Source organism: Neofelis nebulosa, chromosome 8, assembly GCF_028018385.1.
Source record: "Neofelis nebulosa isolate mNeoNeb1 chromosome 8, mNeoNeb1.pri, whole genome shotgun sequence".
Taxonomy (NCBI): Eukaryota; Metazoa; Chordata; class Mammalia; order Carnivora; family Felidae; genus Neofelis; species Neofelis nebulosa.
The window spans coordinates 105,138,881-105,157,868 of NC_080789.1; the positions used below are offsets into that span (position 1 = coordinate 105,138,881).

General features: G+C 37.8%; 1 protein-coding gene and 1 pseudogene across 1 annotated transcript in view; both read left to right on the forward strand.

Annotated features, from left to right (window-relative positions):
- The window catches only part of LOC131520183 (maestro heat-like repeat-containing protein family member 1), a 79,195-nt gene that overhangs the window by 39,335 nt on the left and 20,872 nt on the right, over positions 1 to 18,988 (forward strand). The window contains exon 25 of the mRNA XM_058744062.1: positions 18,260 to 18,364. Coding sequence (XP_058600045.1) covers positions 18,260 to 18,364 — 105 coding nt within the window. The remainder of the gene's footprint in view (positions 1 to 18,259; positions 18,365 to 18,988) is intronic.
- LOC131520182 (heterogeneous nuclear ribonucleoprotein A1-like) lies at positions 4,922 to 6,416 on the forward strand (annotated as a pseudogene).

Sequence of the window (18,988 nt, forward strand, 5' to 3'; positions counted from 1 at the left end):
TTTCATGTGCATATTTGCTATATACATCTTTGATGAAATGTCAGTTCATGTCTTTTGCCCATTTTCTAATGGGATTGTTTTCTTACTGTTGAGTTTTGAGAGTTGTTTATATATTTTAGATAAAAGTCCCTTGTCATATCTATGGTTTGCTATGTGTAGCTTGTCTTTTCATTCTCTTGACAGGGTCTTTCACAGAGCAAAAATTCTAAATTAAAAAAAAAAATTTTTTTAACGTTTATTTATTTTTGAGACAGAGAGAGACAGAGCATGAACGGGGGAGGGGCAGAGAGAGAGGGAGACACAGAATCGGAAGCAGGCTCCAGGCTCTGAGCCATCAGCCCAGAGCCCGACGCGGGGCTCAAACTCATGGACCATGAGATCGTGACCTGAGCCAAGTCGGACGCTTAACCGACTGAGCCACCCAGGCGCCCCCAAAAATTCTAGATTTTGATGAAGTCCATTTTATATTTTTTTCTCTGTGGAATCATGACTGGTGTCATGTCTAAGAACTAGGTCATGAATATTTTCTTCCATGTTTTCTTCTAACAGCTTTTTAGTTTTACATTTTACTTTAAATCTATGACCCATTTTGAATTAATTTTTGTATAATGTATGAGCTTTAGGTTGAAGTTCAATTTTTTTTGCACATGAAGGTTCAGTTCTTCTAATGCTATCCTTTATATATTGAATTGCCTTTACACGTTTGTCACAATCAATTGGCCATATTTGCATAGATCTATTTCTGGACTCTGTATTCTGTTCTATTAACTTCTGTGTCTATTCCTTTACCAATACCACACTGTCTTGATTAATCTAGCTTCAGAGTAAGTCTTAAAATTGTATAATCTAATTTCTCTTTCTTCTTTTTACCTTTGCATATTAATTTAGAATCAACTTGTCTATATCTATAAAACATCCTGCTGGATTTTTATAGAGTTGCATTACATCTATAGATTCATTGGGAAAAATTGAAAGCTTTATTATGTTGAGTCTTCTAATCCATGAACATGTTATGTCTCTTCATTTATTAGATCTTCTTTTTCATTCACTAGCATTTTGTAGTTTTCAGCATGAAGAACCTGTATATACCTAAGTATTTCATTCTGAGGAGATACTGTAATTGCAACTATTTAAAATTTTTAGTTTTCAATTGTTCATTGTTAGCATATAGAAATTCAGTTGAGTTGTGAATACTGACTTGTATTCTAGAACTTTTTTGGTATATGGATTCCTTGGAGTTCTCTATGTAGAAATCATCTTGTTTACAAATAGGCACAATTTTATTTCTTCATTTCAAATCTTATACCTTTTATTTCACTTTCATGCCTTATTGCACTAGCTAAGACTTCCAGTATGACATTGAATAGGAGTGCTAAGAGTAGACATCCTTGCCTTATTCCTAGTCTTGGTGGGAAGGCATTCAGTTATACACTACTAAGTATGATATTTGCTATAGATTTTTTTGTAGGTGCCATTTATGAGGTTAGGAAGTTTGCTTCTGTTCCTAGTTTGCTGAAAAATTTTAATATGAATAGATGCTGAATTCTGTGAAATTCTCTTTCTGTATCAATTGATATGATCATGTTGATTTTCTTCTTTAGACTATTAATATAGAAGATTAGATTGATTTTCAAATGTTGAAGCAGTCTTGTGTTCCCAGAATAAATTGCATTTTGTCATGGTGTATTATTTTTTTTATATTTTGTTGGATTTAATTTGCTAATATTTTGTTGAGAATTTTTGTATCTATGTTCCTGAGGGACAGACTTATGGTTTTCCTTTTTTGTTGTCTTTGTCTGATTTTGTTATCAATTTAAGATTGGCCTCATAAAATGAGCTAGGTAGTGCATCTTCTTCTATCTTATGGAAGAGACTATGTATAATCTATGTTATTTCCTTTTTAAGTATTTGGTAGAATTCACCATTGAAAACATCTTGACCTGGAGATTTCTTTTTTGGGGAAGTATTTAAACTATGCATTCAATTTAAAAAATAGTTTTGGACTATTCAGGTTATCTGTTTCATTTTTGGGAGTTTTAGTTTTTGAAAAATTGGTCCATTTCCATTTCATCTAAATTATTGAATTTATGTGAGAGTTGTTTGTAATATTCTCTTATTATGCTCTTAATGTGAACTTTCTTTCATTATTGTGCCTTTTCTCTTTTTACTTCTGTCCATTTTTCTAGAAGTTTATCAGTTTTATTGCCCTCCTTGAAGAACCACTTTTTGTTTCATTTTTTCTCTATTAATTTTCTTCATATCTTTATGTTTTTGTTTATGATTTTATTCTTTGATGCTATTATCTGTAGTATTTTCTTCCTTCTGTTAGCTTTGAATTTATTTCACTTTATCTAGGTTTTTTTAAAGTAGAAACTTAGATTTTTAATTTGAAACCTTTCTCCTTTTTATTTTATTTTAACTTAGTATAGTTATCATACATTGTTTAAAATTTTTTTTTCAACGTTTTTTATTTATTTTTGGGACAGAGAGAGACAGAGCATGAACGGGGGAGGGGCAGAGAGAGAGGGAGACACAGAATCAGAAACAGGCTCCAGGCTCTGAGCCATCAGCCCAGAGCCTGACGTGGGGCTCGAACTCACGGAACGCGAGATCGTGACCTGGCTGAAGTCGGACGCTTAACCGACTGCGCCACCCAGGTGCCCCAAGTTATCATACATTGTTATAATAGTTTCAGGTATACAATATAGTGATTCACTTCTATATGTTACTCAGTTCTCATCAAGAGAAGTATACTCTTAATTCCCTTCACTTGTTTCACCCATCCCCCCACTCACCTCTCCTCTGGTGTGCATCTGTTTGTTCTCTATAGCTAAGAGTCTGTTATTTGGTTTATCTCTCTTTTTTCCTTTGCTAATTTTGTTTCTTAAAGTCCATGTATGAGTGAAATCATACGGTATTTACCTTTCTCTGACTGACTTAATTTGGTTAGTATTATACACTCTAGATCATCCATGTTGTTACAAATAGTAAGATTTCATTCTTTTTTACAGCTGAATAATATTTCATTGTGTGTGTGTGTGTGTGTGTGTATACACACATACATATACATATACATATACATATACATATACATATACACGTACATTTTCTATATCCACTCATCTATTGATGGACACTTGGGCTATGTCCATAATTTGGCTATTGTAAATAATACTGTAATAAGTATAAGGGTGTATATATCCTTTTGCATTAGTGTTTTTGTAATTTGGGGGTAAATACCCAGTCGTAATTACTGGATTGTAGGTTAGTTCTAGTTTTAATTTTTTGAGGAATCTTCATATTGTTTCCCACAGTGGCTACCCGCATTTGCATTCCTACCAACAGTACTTGAGAGTTCCTTTCCTCACCAACACTTGTTGTCTCTAGTCTTTTTTTTTTAATTTTTAAAAATATGTATTTATTTTTGAGAGAGAGAGAATGAGCAGGTGAGAGGCAGAGAGAGGGAGACATAGAATCCGAAGCAGGCTCCAGGCCCCGAGCTGTCAGCATAGAGCTGATGAGGGACTCAAACTCAGGAATCGTGAGATCATGACCTGAGCCCAAGTTGGACACTTAACTGACTGAGCCACCCAGGCACCCCTTGTCTTTTTGATTTGAGTCATTTTGACAGGTGTGAGGTAATATCTCATCGTAGTTTTAAGTTGCATTTCACTAATGATGAGTGATTTGAGCATCTTTTCATGTGTCTGTTGGCCATCTGCATGTTTTCTTTGGGGAAATGTCTATTCATGTCTTCTGCCCAGTTTTCATTAGATTATTTGTCTTTTGTATGTATCAAGTTGTATAAGTTCTTTATAAATTTTGGAGACTAACCTTTTATCAGATATGTAATTTGCAAATGTCTTCTCCCATTCCACAAGTTGCCTTTTAGTTTTGTTGTTTCCTTTGCTGTGGAGAAGCTTGTTTTGTTTTTTGTTTTTGTTTTGTTTTGTTTTGTTTTGTTGGTATAGTCCCAATAGTTTAATTTTGCTTTGGTTTCCATTGCCTCAGGAGACATATCTAGAAAAATATTGTAATAGCTGACGTCAGAGACATTACTACTAGTACTCTCTTCTAGGATTTTTATGATTCAGGTCTCACATTTAGGTCCTTAACCCATTTTGAGTTTATTTTTATATATGGTATAAGAAAGTGGTCCAGTTTCATTCTTTTCCACATTGCTCTCCAGTTTTCCCAATACCATTTGTTGAAAAGACTATCTTTTCCCTATTGCACATTCTTTTCTCCTTTGTCAAAGATTAATTAACTGTATAATTGTGGGCTTATCTCTGGGCTTTCTATTCTCTTTTGTTGATCTATGTGTCTATTTTTGTGCCTGTACCATACTGTTTTGATAACTACAGCTTTGTAGTATAACTTGAAATCTGAAATTAAGATACTTCAATTTTTATTTTTCTTTTTCAAGCATGCTTTGGCTATTTGGCATCTTTTGTGGTTTGATACAAATTTTAGGATTCTTTGTTTTAGTTCTGTGAAAAATGCTGTTAGTGTTTGATAGGGATTGCATTAAATCTATAGATTGCTTTGAGTAGTACGGACATTTTAACAATGTTGGTTCTTCCAATACATAAGCATAGAATATCTTTCCATATGTTTGTGTTGTTTTTAATTTCTTTCATCTGTATTTTATAGTTTTCAGAGTACAGGTCTTTTACCTCCTTGGATAAGTTTATTCTTAGGTATTTTATTATTTTTGGTGCAATTGTAAATGTGAGTTTTTCTTAATTTCTCCTTCTGATGCTTCATTGTTAGTGTATACAAATGCAATGGATTTCTGTACATTGATTTTGTATTCTGCAGTCTTACTGGATTCATTTATCAGTTCTAGTAGGGTTTTTTTTTTTTTTTTGATAGAGTCTTAAGGGTTTTCTATATACGGTATCATGTCATCTGCAAATAGTGAAACTTATTTCTTCCTTACCAGTTTGGATGCCTTTTATTCCTTTTTTTTTTTTGTCTGATTGTTGTCACTATGACATCTAGTAGTTATGTTGAATGAAAGTGGTGAGAGCAGACATCCTTGTCTTGTTTCTGACGTTAAGGGAAAACTCCTAGTTTTTTACCATTGCATATGATGTTAGCCGTGGGTTTTTCAATTATGGTCTTTATTATGTTGACGTATGTTCCCTCTAAACCTACTTTGTTGAAGGTTTTTGTCATGAATGGATGTTATACTTTGTCAAATGCTTTGTCTGCATCTATTGAAATGATCATATGGTTTTTATCCTTTTTCTTGTTGATGTGTGTATCACACTGATTAATTTGCAAATATTGGGAGTAAGCATTGTTGAAGTCTCCCCCCCCCCCCCCCACCATATCTAAGTCAGTCTCCCAAAGAGCCTGAACAGCTGCAGAAGATTTTCACCAGAGGTTTGAGCTTTGAAACAGCTGATGAGTGTCTGAGGAGCCATTTTGAGCATTGGGAACACTTATGGACTGTGTGGTAAGGAGAGGCCCAAACACCAAGAGCTCCAGAAGCTTTGGGTTTGTCACATATGCCACTGTGGAAGAGGTGGATGCGGCCATGAATGTGAGGCCACACAAGGTGGATGGAAGAGTTGTAGAACCAAAGAAGGCTGTCTCAAGAGAAGATTCTCAAAGACCTGGTGCCCACTTAACTGTGAAAAAGATTTTTGTGGGTGGCATTAAAGAAGACACTGAAGAACATCATCTAAGATTATTTTGAACAGTATCAGAAAATTGAAGTGATTGAAATCATGACTGACTGAAGCAGTGGCAAAGAGAGAGGCTTTGCTTTTGTAACGTTTGATGACCATGACCCTGTAGACAAGATTGTCATTCAAAAATACCATATTGTGAATGGCCACAACTGTGAAGTAAGGGAAGCTCTATCTAAGCAAGAGGTGGCTAGTGCTTCATCCAGCCAAAGAGGTCAGAGTAGTTCTGGAAACTTTGGTGGTGGTTGTGGAGGTGGTTTTGGTGGGAATGACAACGTTATGGGTGAGGTGGCTTTGGTGGCAGTCGAGGTGGTGGTGGATATGGTGGCAGTGGGGATGGCTATAATGGATTTGGTAATGATAGAAGCAACTTTGGAGGTGGTGGAAGCTATAATGATTTTGGCAATTGCAACAATCAATCTTCAACTTTTGGACCCATGAAAGGAGGAAGTTTTGGAGGCAGAAGCTCTGGCCCCTGTGGTGGTGGAGGCCAATACTTTGCCAAACCACAAAACCAAGGTGGCTATGGTGGTTCCAGCAGCAGCAGTAGCTATGATAGTGGCAGAAGGTTTTAATTACTTCCAGAAAACAAAGCTTAGCAGGAGAGGAGAGCCAGAGAAGTGACAAGGAAGCTACAGGTTACAACAGATTTGTGAACTCAGCCAAACATAGTGATGGCAGGGCCTAGCTGCTATAAAGCAGACATGCTTTAGACAAATTCATGTGTATGGACAAAAATGTGTATTGGGAGTTACATGTAAGGACTGTATTTGTGACTAATTGTATAACAGGTTATCTTAGTTTCTGTTCTGTGGAAAGTAAAAGGATTCAAAACAAAGGGTTTTAATGTAGATTTTTTTTGTACTCATGCTGCTGATTGCTAAATGTAATTGTCTGATCATGATGCTGAATAAATGTGTCTTATTGAAAACATGTTTTTGCAAATATTGAACCATCCTTGCATCATGGGACTAAATCCCACTTAATCATAGTGAATGATTTTTTTCAATGTATTGCTGGATTCAGTTTGCTAATATTTGTTGAGGATCTTTGCATCTATATTCAGAGATACTGGCCTGTAGTTCTTTTTTTTTTTTTTTTTGTAGTAGTTTTGGTATCTGTAATGCTGGCCTCATGTAATAAATTTGGAAATTTTCCTTTCTCTTCTATTTTTTGGAATATTTTCTTTAAATGTTTGGTAGAATTCACCTGTGAGGCCATTTGGCCTGGACTTTCATTTGTTAGGGGTTTTTGATTACTGATTCAATATCACTGCTGGTAATTGGTCTGTTCAAATTTTCTGTTTCTTCCTGATTCAGTTTTGGGAGTTACATGTTTCTAGGAATTTATCCATTTCTTCTAAGGTGTCCAATTTGTTGGCATATAATTTTTCATAATATTCTTTTACAGTCCTTTGTATTTCTGTGGTGTTGGTTGTTATTTCTCCTCTGATTTTGTTTGAGTTCTCTCTCTTAAAAAATTTTTTCCTCGGGGCGCCTGGGTGGCTCAATTGGTTGAGCGTCCGACTTTGGCTCAGGTCATGATCTCGCGGTCCGTGAGTTCGAGCCCCACGTCGGGCTCTGTGCTGACAGCTCAGAGCCTGGAGCCTGTTTCAGATTCTGTGTCTCCCTCTCTCTCTGACCCTCCCCCGTTCATGCTCTGTCTCTCTCTGTCTCAAAAATAAACGTTAAAAAAATTAAAAAAAAAAATTTTTTTTTCCTCAAAAAACTAAAAATAGAAATGCCCTATGATCTAACAATTGCACTATTAGTTTTTTACCCAAAGCATACAAAAATATACAGATTCGAAGGTGTACGTGCACCCCAATGTTTATAGCAGCATTATCAACAGTAGCCAAACTATGGAGAGAGCCCAAATTTCCATCAATTGATGAATGGATAAAGAAGATGTGGTGTACACACACACACACACACACACACACACAATGGAATATTACTCAACCATCAAAAAGAATGAAATTTTGCCATTTGCAAAGACATGGATGGACCTTGAATGTATTATGCTAAGTGAAATAAGTCAATCAGGTAAAGACAAATAGCATATGATTTCACTCGTGTGTAATTTCAGAAACAACACAGATGAACACGTGGAAAGGAGGGAAGAGAGAAGAGGGAAACAAACCACAAAGACTCTTTTTTAAAAAAGATTTTTTTAATGTGTTTTTTGAGAGAGACATAGACAGAATGCGAGTGGGTTAGGGGCAGAGAGAGGGAGACACAGAATCCGAAGCGGACTCCAGGCTCTGAGCTGTCAGCACAGAGCCCAACATGGGGCTTGAACTCACGAGCTGTGAGATCATGACCTGAGCCGAAGTCAGATGCTCAACCGACTGAGCCACCAAGGCACTCCTAAGAGACTCTTAATGATAGAGAACAAACTGAGGGTTGATGGAGGGAGGTGGGTAGAAGATGGGCTGGATGGGTGATGGGTATTAAGGAGGGCACTTGTTGTGATGAGCACTGTGTGTTGTATGTAAGTGATGAATCACTGAATTTTACTCCTGAAACCAACATTGCACTGTATGCTAACTAAAACTTAAATTGAAAAACATTAAAAAAATTTTTTGATGAATCTGGTTAAAAGTTGATCAATTTTGTTGATCTTGTCAAAGAGCTAGATCCTGGTTTCACTGATCTGTTCTACTGTTTGTTTGTTTTTTTTATATATTTCATTTATTTCTACTCTAATCTTTATAGTTCCTTCCCTCTACTGGTTTTGGGGCTTGGTTTGTTCTTTTTCTAGCTTATTTAGGTGTAAGGTTAGGTTGTTTATTTGAGATTTTTTTTCTTGCTTCTTGAGGTAGGTCTGTATTGATATAAATTTCCCTCTTAGAATAGTTTTTGCTGCATCCCAAAGATTTTGGGCCACTGTGTTTTCATTTTCATTTGTCTCCATGTGTTTGCTGATTTTCTCTGTGATTTCTTGGTTGAATCATTCATTGTTTAGTAGCATGTTATTTAAATTCCATGTATTTGTGCTCTTTCCAGATTTTTTCTTGAGGTTGCATTACAGTCAGAAAAGATGCATGGTATGACTTCAATCTTTTTGAATTTGTTCACGCTTATCTGGTGGCCTAATATGTTATCGATTCTGGGGAATGTTCAATGTGCACTTGAAAAGAATGTGTATTCTTATGTTTTAGGATGGAATGTTCTTTTTAAAAATGTTTATTTATTTTTGAGAGAGAGCGTGTGCACAAGCAGGGGAGGGACAGAGAAAAAGGGAGACAGAGGATCCAAGCAGACTCCTCACTGTCAGTGCAGAGCCTGATGTGGGGCTCAAACTCATGAACTGTGAGATCATGACCTGAGCTGAAGTCAGACGCTTAACTGACTGAGCCACCCAAGTGCCCCTGAAATGTTCTGAATATATCTATTAAATCCATCTTGTCCAGTGTGTCATTCAAAGCCATTGTTTCCTTGTTGATTTTGTGTTTGGATGATCTGTTCATTGATATATGTGGGGTGTTAAGGTTCCCTACTATTATTGTATTACTAGTGATTACTTCCTTTATGTTTGTTATTAACAGTTTTATGTATTTGGGTGTTTTCATGTTGGGTGCATGACTATTTACAATTGTTATATCTTCTTGTTGGATTGTCCCCTTTGTGATTATATAGTGTCCTTCTTTGCCTCTTGTTACAATCTTTGTTTTAAAGTCTATTTTGTGCGTGCGCGCGCACACACACACACATAAAAGAGTCTAATTTGTGCAATATGAGTATGCTACTCTGGCTTTTGTTTCACATCCATTTACATAATAAATGTTTCTCCATCTTTTCACTTTCAGTCTGTATCTGCATGTGTCTTTAGGTCTGAAATGAGTCTCGAGCCTCCTATAGGCAGCATGCAGATTGCTCTTGTTTTTTTTTTTTTTTTAATTTTATTTTTAACGTTTATTTATTTTTGAGACAGAGAGTGACACAGCATGAACGGGGGAGAGTCAGAGAGAGAGGGAGACACAGAATCCGAAGCAGGCTCCAGGCTCTGAGCTGTCGGCACAGAGCCCGACGCGGGGATTGAACTCACAGACCGCAAAATCATGACCTGAGCTAAAGTTGGGCGCCCAACCGACTGAGCCACCCAGGCGCCCCTACTCTTCTTTTTTTAACCATTCTATCACCTTATATCTTTGATTGGAGCACTTAGTTCATTTATATTCAAAGTAATTATTGATAGTTATGTACTTATTGTCATTTGTTACTTGTTTTATGGTTGTTTTGTAGTTCTTCTCTGTTCCTTTCTTTTGTTTTCTTCTCTCATAATAAGTTGGCTTTCTTTAGTGGTATACTTGGATTCTTTTCTCCTTATTTTTGCATATCTATTACTGGTTTTTGATTTGTGGTTACCATTAGATTTGTATATAACATCTGCATATAGCAGTCTATATTAAGTTGTTAGTTGCTTAAGTTTGAACCTATTCTTTACTGCTTTCCCCACCATGCTTTAGGTGTATGGTGTCATATTTAGCATCCTTTTATTTTGTGAGTCCCTTGACTGATATACTCTTTTTTTCAAATACACTTATTTTTACAGCTTTTGTGTTTCTTACTTTTCTTGATCTTACTTATGATCTTTCCTTTTCACTCAAAGAGTCTACTTTAACATTTCTTGTGGGGCTGGTTTAGTGGTCATGAATTCCTTTAACTTTTTTTTGTCTGGAAAATGATCTCTCCTTCTATTCTGAATGATAGCCTTGCTGGATAGAGCATTCTTGGCTGCAGATCTTTTCCTGTCAGCATTTTTAATATATCCTGCCACTTCCTTCTGGCCTGCAAAGTTTCTGCTGAAAACTACTCTGATAGCTTTATAGGGTTTCCCTTGTATGTTACTTTTCTTGTCTATTGCTGTTTTAAAAATTCTCTCTTTACCACTACTTTTGCCATTTTAATTACTATGTCTCTTGGTGTGTACCTCCTTGGGTTGATTTTGTTGAGGGATCTCTGTGCCTCCTTGATCTGGATTTCTGTTTCTTTCCCCGGATTTGGTAAGTTTTCAGCTATTAATTTATTCAAATGAATTTTCTTCCCCCCTTTCTCTCTCTTTTCTTTCTGAGATTACTATAATACAAATGTTATTACACTTGATGTTGTCACTGAGTTCCTTTATTCTATTTTCATTTTGTATAATTTTTTTCCCCTCTTACCCATTTGTACTGATTATTTTTCATCATTCTGTCCTCTAGGTCACCAATTTTATTCTGCTTCCCCTAGTCTGCTATTAAATACACTCTAGTGTATTTTTAATTTCATCTATTGTGTTATTCATCTCTAATTACTTCTTTTTTATTTCTTTATGAAAGGTCTCACTGATGTCTTCCACTCTTTTCTCAAGTCTAGTGAGTATCTTTATGAGCATTACTTTAAATTCTCTATCAGGCATATTACCTATCTCCATTTTTCTTTGGTCTCTTTCTGTAATTATGCCCTGTTCTTTAATTTGGGACATATTTCTCTGTCTCCTCATTTGTATATAACTCGCTGTGTCTGTTTCTGTGTTAGGAAAGTCAGCTACATCTCCTGCTCTTGAAAGTAGTAGTCTTGTGGGGCGCCTGGGTGGCTCAGTCGGTTAAGCAGCCGACTTCGGCTCAGGTCATGATCTCACGGTCCGTGAGTTCAAGCCCCGCGTCGGGCTCTGTGCTGACAGCTCAGAGCCTGGAGCCTGTTTCAGATTCTGTGTCTCCCTCTCTCTGACCCTCCCCAGTTCATGCTCTGTCTCTCTCTGTCTCAAAAATAAATAAACGTTAAAAAAAAATTTTAGAAAGTAGTAGTCTTGTGAAGAAGAGGTCCTGTAGTGCCCTGAGATGCAACATCTCCTGTTCACCAGAACCTGGTGCTTCAAGGGTGTCTCCTATGTGTGATGTGTGCACCCGACTATTGTGGCTGAGTCACTCTTGCCTTCAATCCAATCATCTGCAGTGGCTTTCTTTGCTTGTTGAAGGCAGAGTTTGGTCCCTGTGTGGTCAGTGTATCAGTCTGGGGCCAACTTGGGCTTCAGCTGAGTCAGAGCAGGCATTTTCCAGAAATACAATAGCACCAAACTGCAAGGCACTTTCCCTGGGTTGTCCCTAAGAACGTTTTATTGGTGAGTAGGGCCTGTAGTTAGATGGGCTAACCATTAGCCCCCAACCCATTGCTGGGATAGTAGTTTGATTGGTGTGTCTGGTTATCTTTCCCTCTTCCTAGGGCAGGAGTCACTTTGGAGTGGTGGTGGTCCCTGTTGGGGCTGCTTGCACACTGCTAGGCTTGTGGCTCTGCTTTGGATAGGCTCAGGGCAAGAGCATATTGGAGGTGGATCTGCAATGTATTTTGGGACAGGAAGTGCAGTGTTAGCAAGGTTTGTGTGCTGGTCCTGTGGGGGAGGGGTCCCACGGTGCAGGGACTAGGGCAGGCCTGGCTGGAGAGGATGGATCTGCAGATGTGAGAGGGGAAGTGTAGGATTCATGGTATTAGCAAGTTAGGTAGAGATTTGGTGCTGCCTTGGTCCCCACAGATGGTTGTGTGTTTATGCTGGGCATGGGCACCTGCCAGCTCCTTTTTATTCTTGGAGGAGCTTCCCAACAATCTCTGTCCCTCCAGGACATAATTTGAGATTAGTAAACAACTTTCCCTGCCATATGCCCCAGATGTTTTTCAAACTGCTCCTTCTATGCTGTATCTCTGAAGGGCTGTTTTTTTGTGCTGTCTCTTTAAGGGCAGGGACTCAGTTTCCTCTCACCCTCTCAGCTCTCCCAGAGCCAAGCCTGCTGATGTATAAAATTCCAGGTTTTGAGTCTGCTGGATTCATCAGTAAGAACCGATGAAATTTGGCCCCTCTGGTTTTCACAGCCAAATGTTAAAGGGATTTGTCTTCACTGTGTGGGCTTCCCAGATCGATAGACTATTTCTCTCCCCTGCCTGTGCCTATGAGCCTCTTGGCAGACAGTCCCCCAGCTCTGTTTAGCTCCTCACCACCTCTCTCCCCTTCCTACCCTCTTCTCTACATTTAGTTGTGGAGTTTGTTCTGCCAGCCTTCAGGTCATTTTCTAGGTTATTTACACTGAGGTGAGTGTTATCTAGTTGTATTTGTGAAACGAGGTGAGTCATCTTCCCAGCAATCCCTAAAATATACCTCCAGGAAGAAGGGAACCCAGGACTTCAACTGCTGGGAAGGAAGGGGACACTTGGAGGCTAAGGATCAGGCCACCTACACTTCCTCCTGCAGTGGAGATGGTACAGAAATCCAGTGTATGAGCCACTTCAGTCACCCCTTTCTCCTTTTTTATTTAAAAAAATTTTTTTTAACGTTTATTTATCTTTGAGACAGAGAGAAACAGAGCATGAATGGGGGAGGGTCAGAGAGAGGGAAACACAGAATCTGAAACAGGCTCCAGGCTCTGAGCTGTCAGCACAGAGCCCGACGCGGGGCTCAAACTCATGGACCGCGAGATCATGACCTGAGCCGAAGTTGGCCGCTTAACTGACTGAGCCACCCAGGTGCCCCTTTTCTCCTTTTTTACTATAAACATTTAGTTTTCTAAATTTCCCTCTAAGCACTACTTTCGCAGCATCCTGTACATTTTAATATATACCTCCAATATCATTTCAGTTCAAAATATTTTGTAATCTCTCTCAAAACTTCCTCTTTGGCCAGTGGATTATTTAGAAGTGTGTTATTTCCAAATGTTTGGAGAATTTTCTATTCTCTTGTGGTTATTGATTTCTGGTCTAATTCCTTTATGGTCAAAGACATACTTTTTACATGATTTTACTTTTTTTTTTTTTTTCGGATAGAAAACTTTCTTTTCCCTAGCAACACTTTGCTTATTTATCACCTAATTAATATCACAAGAATCACAGTAATTTGAGTTGACAATATTGCCAAGTACAGATCATGCCGCAGGGTTCAATCATATGCATTGTTAAACCTTGCTAATTACACATTTATGTAAAAGATAATTCATGCAAGATGTATTCTTTAGAATGTGCCCTGTTGGAACTTTGGAGAAGTACATTATGGAAACATCTGTTAGTGGCCATAAAATTGCTTAAGAATAACTGGCATTCACTTAGCTTCTTCCATTTTGGTGTCGTTAGTGCATTACATATAAATCAGAATGAGTCTACTTCATTTTAGTGTAAATTTATCTCTCCATTCCACCACACAGAGTTTTTGTTTGTAATCCAGCAGGATAGCTACAAAGTTACTATGATACTTAGCAACTCAAAGAAATGAAAAAAATATCAATTTGTTTGATAAGTTTGAAAGGCAATGTATCCTTTTTATTATATACCACAAGGTCTGACTCCTTTGAAATTTCCAAAGGGTGTTGTTGTTGTTGTTCTTCTTATTCTTTTTAATGTTTATTTATTTTTGAGAGATAGAGCATGAGCAAGGGAGGGGCAGAGAGAGAGGGAGACACAGAATCTGAAGCAGGCTCCAGGCTCTGAGCTGTCAGCACACAGCCTGATGCTGGGCTCGAACCCACAAACCATGAGATCGTGACTTGGGCCGAAGTTGGATGCTTAACCAACTGAGCCACCCAGGTGCCCCCAAAGGGTGCTCTTCTGATTAGAATATATTATTTCTGGGAGACTGATTTCAATTTTTAAATTTTTATTTATTTATTTTTAATGTTTATTTGTTTTTGAGTGAGAGAGAGAGAGAGAGAGACAGAGCGTGAGTGGGGGAGGGGCAGAGAGAGAGGGAGACACAGAATCTGAAGCAGGCTCCAGGCTCCACACTGTCAGCACAGAGCCTGATGCGGTACTCGAACTCACAAGCTGTGAGATCATGACCTGAGCTGAAGTTGGACATTCAATCAACTGAGCCACCCAGGTGCCCCTTATTTCAATTTTTTAAAAGTTTTTATTTAAGTTCCAGTTAGGGGCTCCTGGATGGTTCAGTCAGTTAAGCGTCCAACTCTTGGTTTCAGCTCAGGTCATGATCTCACAGTTCGTATGTTTAAGCCCCATATCAGGCTCTGAGCTGTCAGTGAGAAGCCTTCTTGGGATTCTCTTTCTCTCTGACCCTCCTCTTTTCTCCCTCTCTCTCTCTCAGAATAAATAAATACACTTTAAAATAAAAAAAAACAAATTCCAATTAGTTAACACACAGTATAGTATTAGTTTTAGGTGTACAATATAGTGATTCAACACTTCCATACAACACCCAGTGCTCTTCACAGCAAATGCACTCCTTAATCCTCATCACCTGTTTTACCCATCTCTGTATCCACCTCCCCTCTGGTAACCATCAGTGTGTTTCTTGGTTTGCCTCCCTCTCTCTTTTTTTCCCTTTTGTTTATTTTGTTTTTAAAATTCCACATATGAGTGAAATCATATAGTATTTGTCTTTCTCTGACTTATTTCACTTAGCATAATACTCTCTAGCTCTATCCGTGTTGTTGCAAATGGCAAGATTTAATTTATAAAAGGAAGGATAAAACCATATGATCCTCTTAATAGATGCAGAAAAAGCATATGACAAAGCACAAACTCATTCATGATAAAAACTCTCAACAAAGTAGATTTACAGGGAACATACCTCAATATAATAAAGGCCATACATGAAAATCCACAGCTAACATTACTCCGTGGTAACAAACTGAAAGCTTTCCCTCTAAGATCAGGAACGAGACAAGGATATCCACCCGCACCACTTTTATTCAACATAGTATTGGAAGTCCTAGCCACAGCAGAGAGGAAAAAGAAATAAAAAGCATCCAATTTGGGAAGGAAGAAGTAAAATTTTCACTATTTGCAGATGAAATGATACTATATATGGAAACCCTTAAAGACCTCACCAAAATAAAATACTAGAACTGATAAATGAATTCAGCAAAATTACAGGACGCAAAATTAATATACAGAAATCAGTTGCATTTCTATATACTAATAACAAAGTAGCAGAAAGAGAAATTAAGTAAACAATCTCACTTACAATTGCAGTAAAAATAATAAAATATTTAGGAAAAAACTTAACCAAGGAGGTGAAAGGCCTGTACTCTGAAAACTATAAAACACTGATGAAAGAAAGTAATTTCATTTCTTGGTGTCATTAAACATTCACACATCCCAATCAGTTGGTTTGTCTCTTTTAATTTTTTTAATGTTTATTTATTTTTGAGAGAGAGAGAGAGAGAGAGAGAGTGGGGGAGGGTGAGAGAGAGAGGGAGACACAGAATCTGAAGCAGGCTCTAGGCTCCAGGATCCACACTGTCAGCACAGAGCCCAACATGGGGCTGGAACCCATGAACCGCATGAGACCATGACCTGAGCCGAAGTTGGACGCTTAACCAACTGAGCCACCATGCGCCCCTGTCTCTTAATTCTTTTAATCTATATATTGCCCTTCAATCATTTTTTTCCTTGAAATTTATTTGTTGAAGAAACCTAGCCATTTGTTCTCTAAATTTTCCACATTCTGGGTTGTCCTAATTACATCTTTTGGGGGCCACTTAATAAACTCCTCTAAATCTATCCTGTGAATTGCGAGACTGAGAATCTGTTAGATTCTAATTGTAATTGTTGGATCTAGATCATGAACCTGATCAATTTTTGGCAAGATTACTTCACAAGTAGTGTTGTCTTCTCCTATCAACAGCCACATGATGTCTTGTGGTGTTTAGAGCTTTTGATGATCACTGCTTAGATTCACTAATGGCTGAAAACTGGTGACATTCTTTAAAAAAAAAAGACCTTGTTATTGAGATATCACTTGCTATGATAAAGTGTACAAGTCTTAAGTGTACACTTAGATACATTCTTACATATATACATATATACATGTATATATGTATATATGTTTGTATATATATGTATGTATCTGTGTAAATATCAGATCAGGATATAGAACATGTCCAAGACCCCCAAAAGTTTCCTCTCCCAGTGAATAACCACTGATAGCCACTATTCTGACTTCTATCACCATAGATTAGTTTAGCTTGTTCTTTAAACTTCACAAATTTTATAGTATGTACTTTTTTGTGTCTATATCATTTTGCTTCAACATTTTATCTGTGAGATTCACTCATGTTGTTACATCAGATCATTTTTTATTGCTATGTAGTAGTCCACTGAGTCAATATATTTCTATTATTTTTGCAAAATGATGACACTGTAATTCTATCATTCCTTGTTTATTTTTACCTGGAATTCTTCTATAAAGAGAAATCGACTTTATAAGCTCTTTGGTTACTTTGAGGTATAGCTCATATAGGAAAGACAAGATAAATGCTGGTTTCCCTTCATTAGCTGTCAAGGTAATGTAAGTATTTCCTAGTCATCCAAAGATAACTAGTGAGGGTTATTTCTCTAGTATCATATAAATTTAAAATGAATTAAAAAATTTTTTTTAATGTTTATTTTATTTTTGACAGAGACAGACAGAGCATGAGCAGGGGAGGGGCAGAGAGAGAGGGAGACACAGAATCCGAAGCAGGCTCCAGGCTCTGAGCTGTCAGCACAGAGCCCAACACCGGGCTCAAACTCACAGACTGCGAAATCATAACCTGAGCTGAAGTCGGACGCTCAACCGACTGAGCCACCCAGGCGCCCCTAAAATGGATTTTTAAATGCTTCATATGTTTTGATCAATTACAACTATTATTCTTATGGATGCTTAAATTGTCCCTTCTTTGGTCAATGGGAGCCTCTTCAGGTTAGCTCCTGAATCCCTCTAATATAACGCCAATAGTTTTTCATGGCTTCCTTGCTCTCCAGTATATTATCTTGTATATTTCCTGTCTCATTCCTGGGATAAACTGTTTCTCCAATGACCAATGATTCCTCTTAGTGAAAATGGTATTTAGAGACCACAGTCTTGGCACAGGCTATTTCATCAGAGTCTGGCTGCAAGGAAGACTTGCAGATCTCCCACTAGAATTCTTCCAATCTTCAAGAAGAATGTTGTTTTCTTATCAATGCAGCATCAGTATTCTCTTCCATTGCTTGTAGATTTTTCATCTGTTACCCTTCTTTTTTTCAGTTATAAATTGCTGTTTGTTTAGTTCCATTAATATCAGATTGATTATTGTAGATTGACAATGCGTCTTTGGATTGGTGGTATTTTGGGTCCATAATTTACCAATAGTGATACACTGACATATTATGTTTCAAATAGGAATCATCCATAATTATATTTCTCAAGCAGGTTTATACATAATTCAGCTAGGAATCTGTGAATATAGTGACTCTTTTTTGTTACTACCAAGTTCTCTTTCTATTGAAGACTGGGAAAACATTATTGGGGGACCCTGGGAGACACTGACCCCCATTGAAATGAATAATAGTCAATATAATTTGAGAGCCACTGATTTAATTTTTTTAAAAAAGGAGGTGTTAAATGAGGGTATTTCTAGCACTTAGATAAGGTAAATTGGGGGCTGGAGGTATGAGGGCTTCTGGTGCCAGAGCCACATATAACCTGCCTGACAGCAAAAGAAGTCCTGTTCTCAGAAGTCTTGTCCTGATCCTGTGCAGAAGCCAGGTTCAGGTTACATTTCTACCCTCCAGAGTACAGCTTAACAGGTCTCTCCCTTCATTCTCTTCTTCCTCTAGCATCTGAACATATGGCTGAATTCCCAGAACGACAATGAGAGGGAACGGGCCATGTGGTGTGCTGCCCGTATTCTTGGCTTCACTGCAAAATGGAACAACTTTGGAGTGAGCAGGAGCCTGCCCTGGAGCGTGGGCCCTCATCTCTACCCTTATGTCAAACTTGGTCACATATTACCTAGCCTCAATTACTCACCCTCACCCCACCTTCTCTCTTTCCTCCCTTTGTCTTTTTCCCTGTCCACCAATTCAATTCCATTTCACTTGGTTCAGTTTGATTCCAGCTATCTCAACAAACAGTTGCTGAATACTCACCAGGCACCATGCTAAGCGTTACAGTGGATACATAGATGACCAAGACAGTTTTTCTATTTTCATGGATCTTATAGTCCACTGGGGAGAGAAGCATGCATAGAACAAACTTAAATAGAAGGTGATTAGGAAAGTACAAACCAAATCTAGGAGGAATGAAAGATCAAAACACAAATGAAGTGTAAGTGAAGGGAAAGCTTCATAGAGAAGGAGACATTTGAGCTAGGCCTGAACAATGAGTACAATATCAAGGGGCAAAGAAGAGGGACCATGTAAGGTCATTCCAAAACTATGATCCCACAAGTTTTTAATAGCTACAACCCACCTGTCTAATTTCATTCCCGTTAACCTCACCTAGTCTTTCCTTTCATATCTCTCCTGAATCCCTGCCTCCTCTCGTTTTAACTCAGCCTAAGGGAA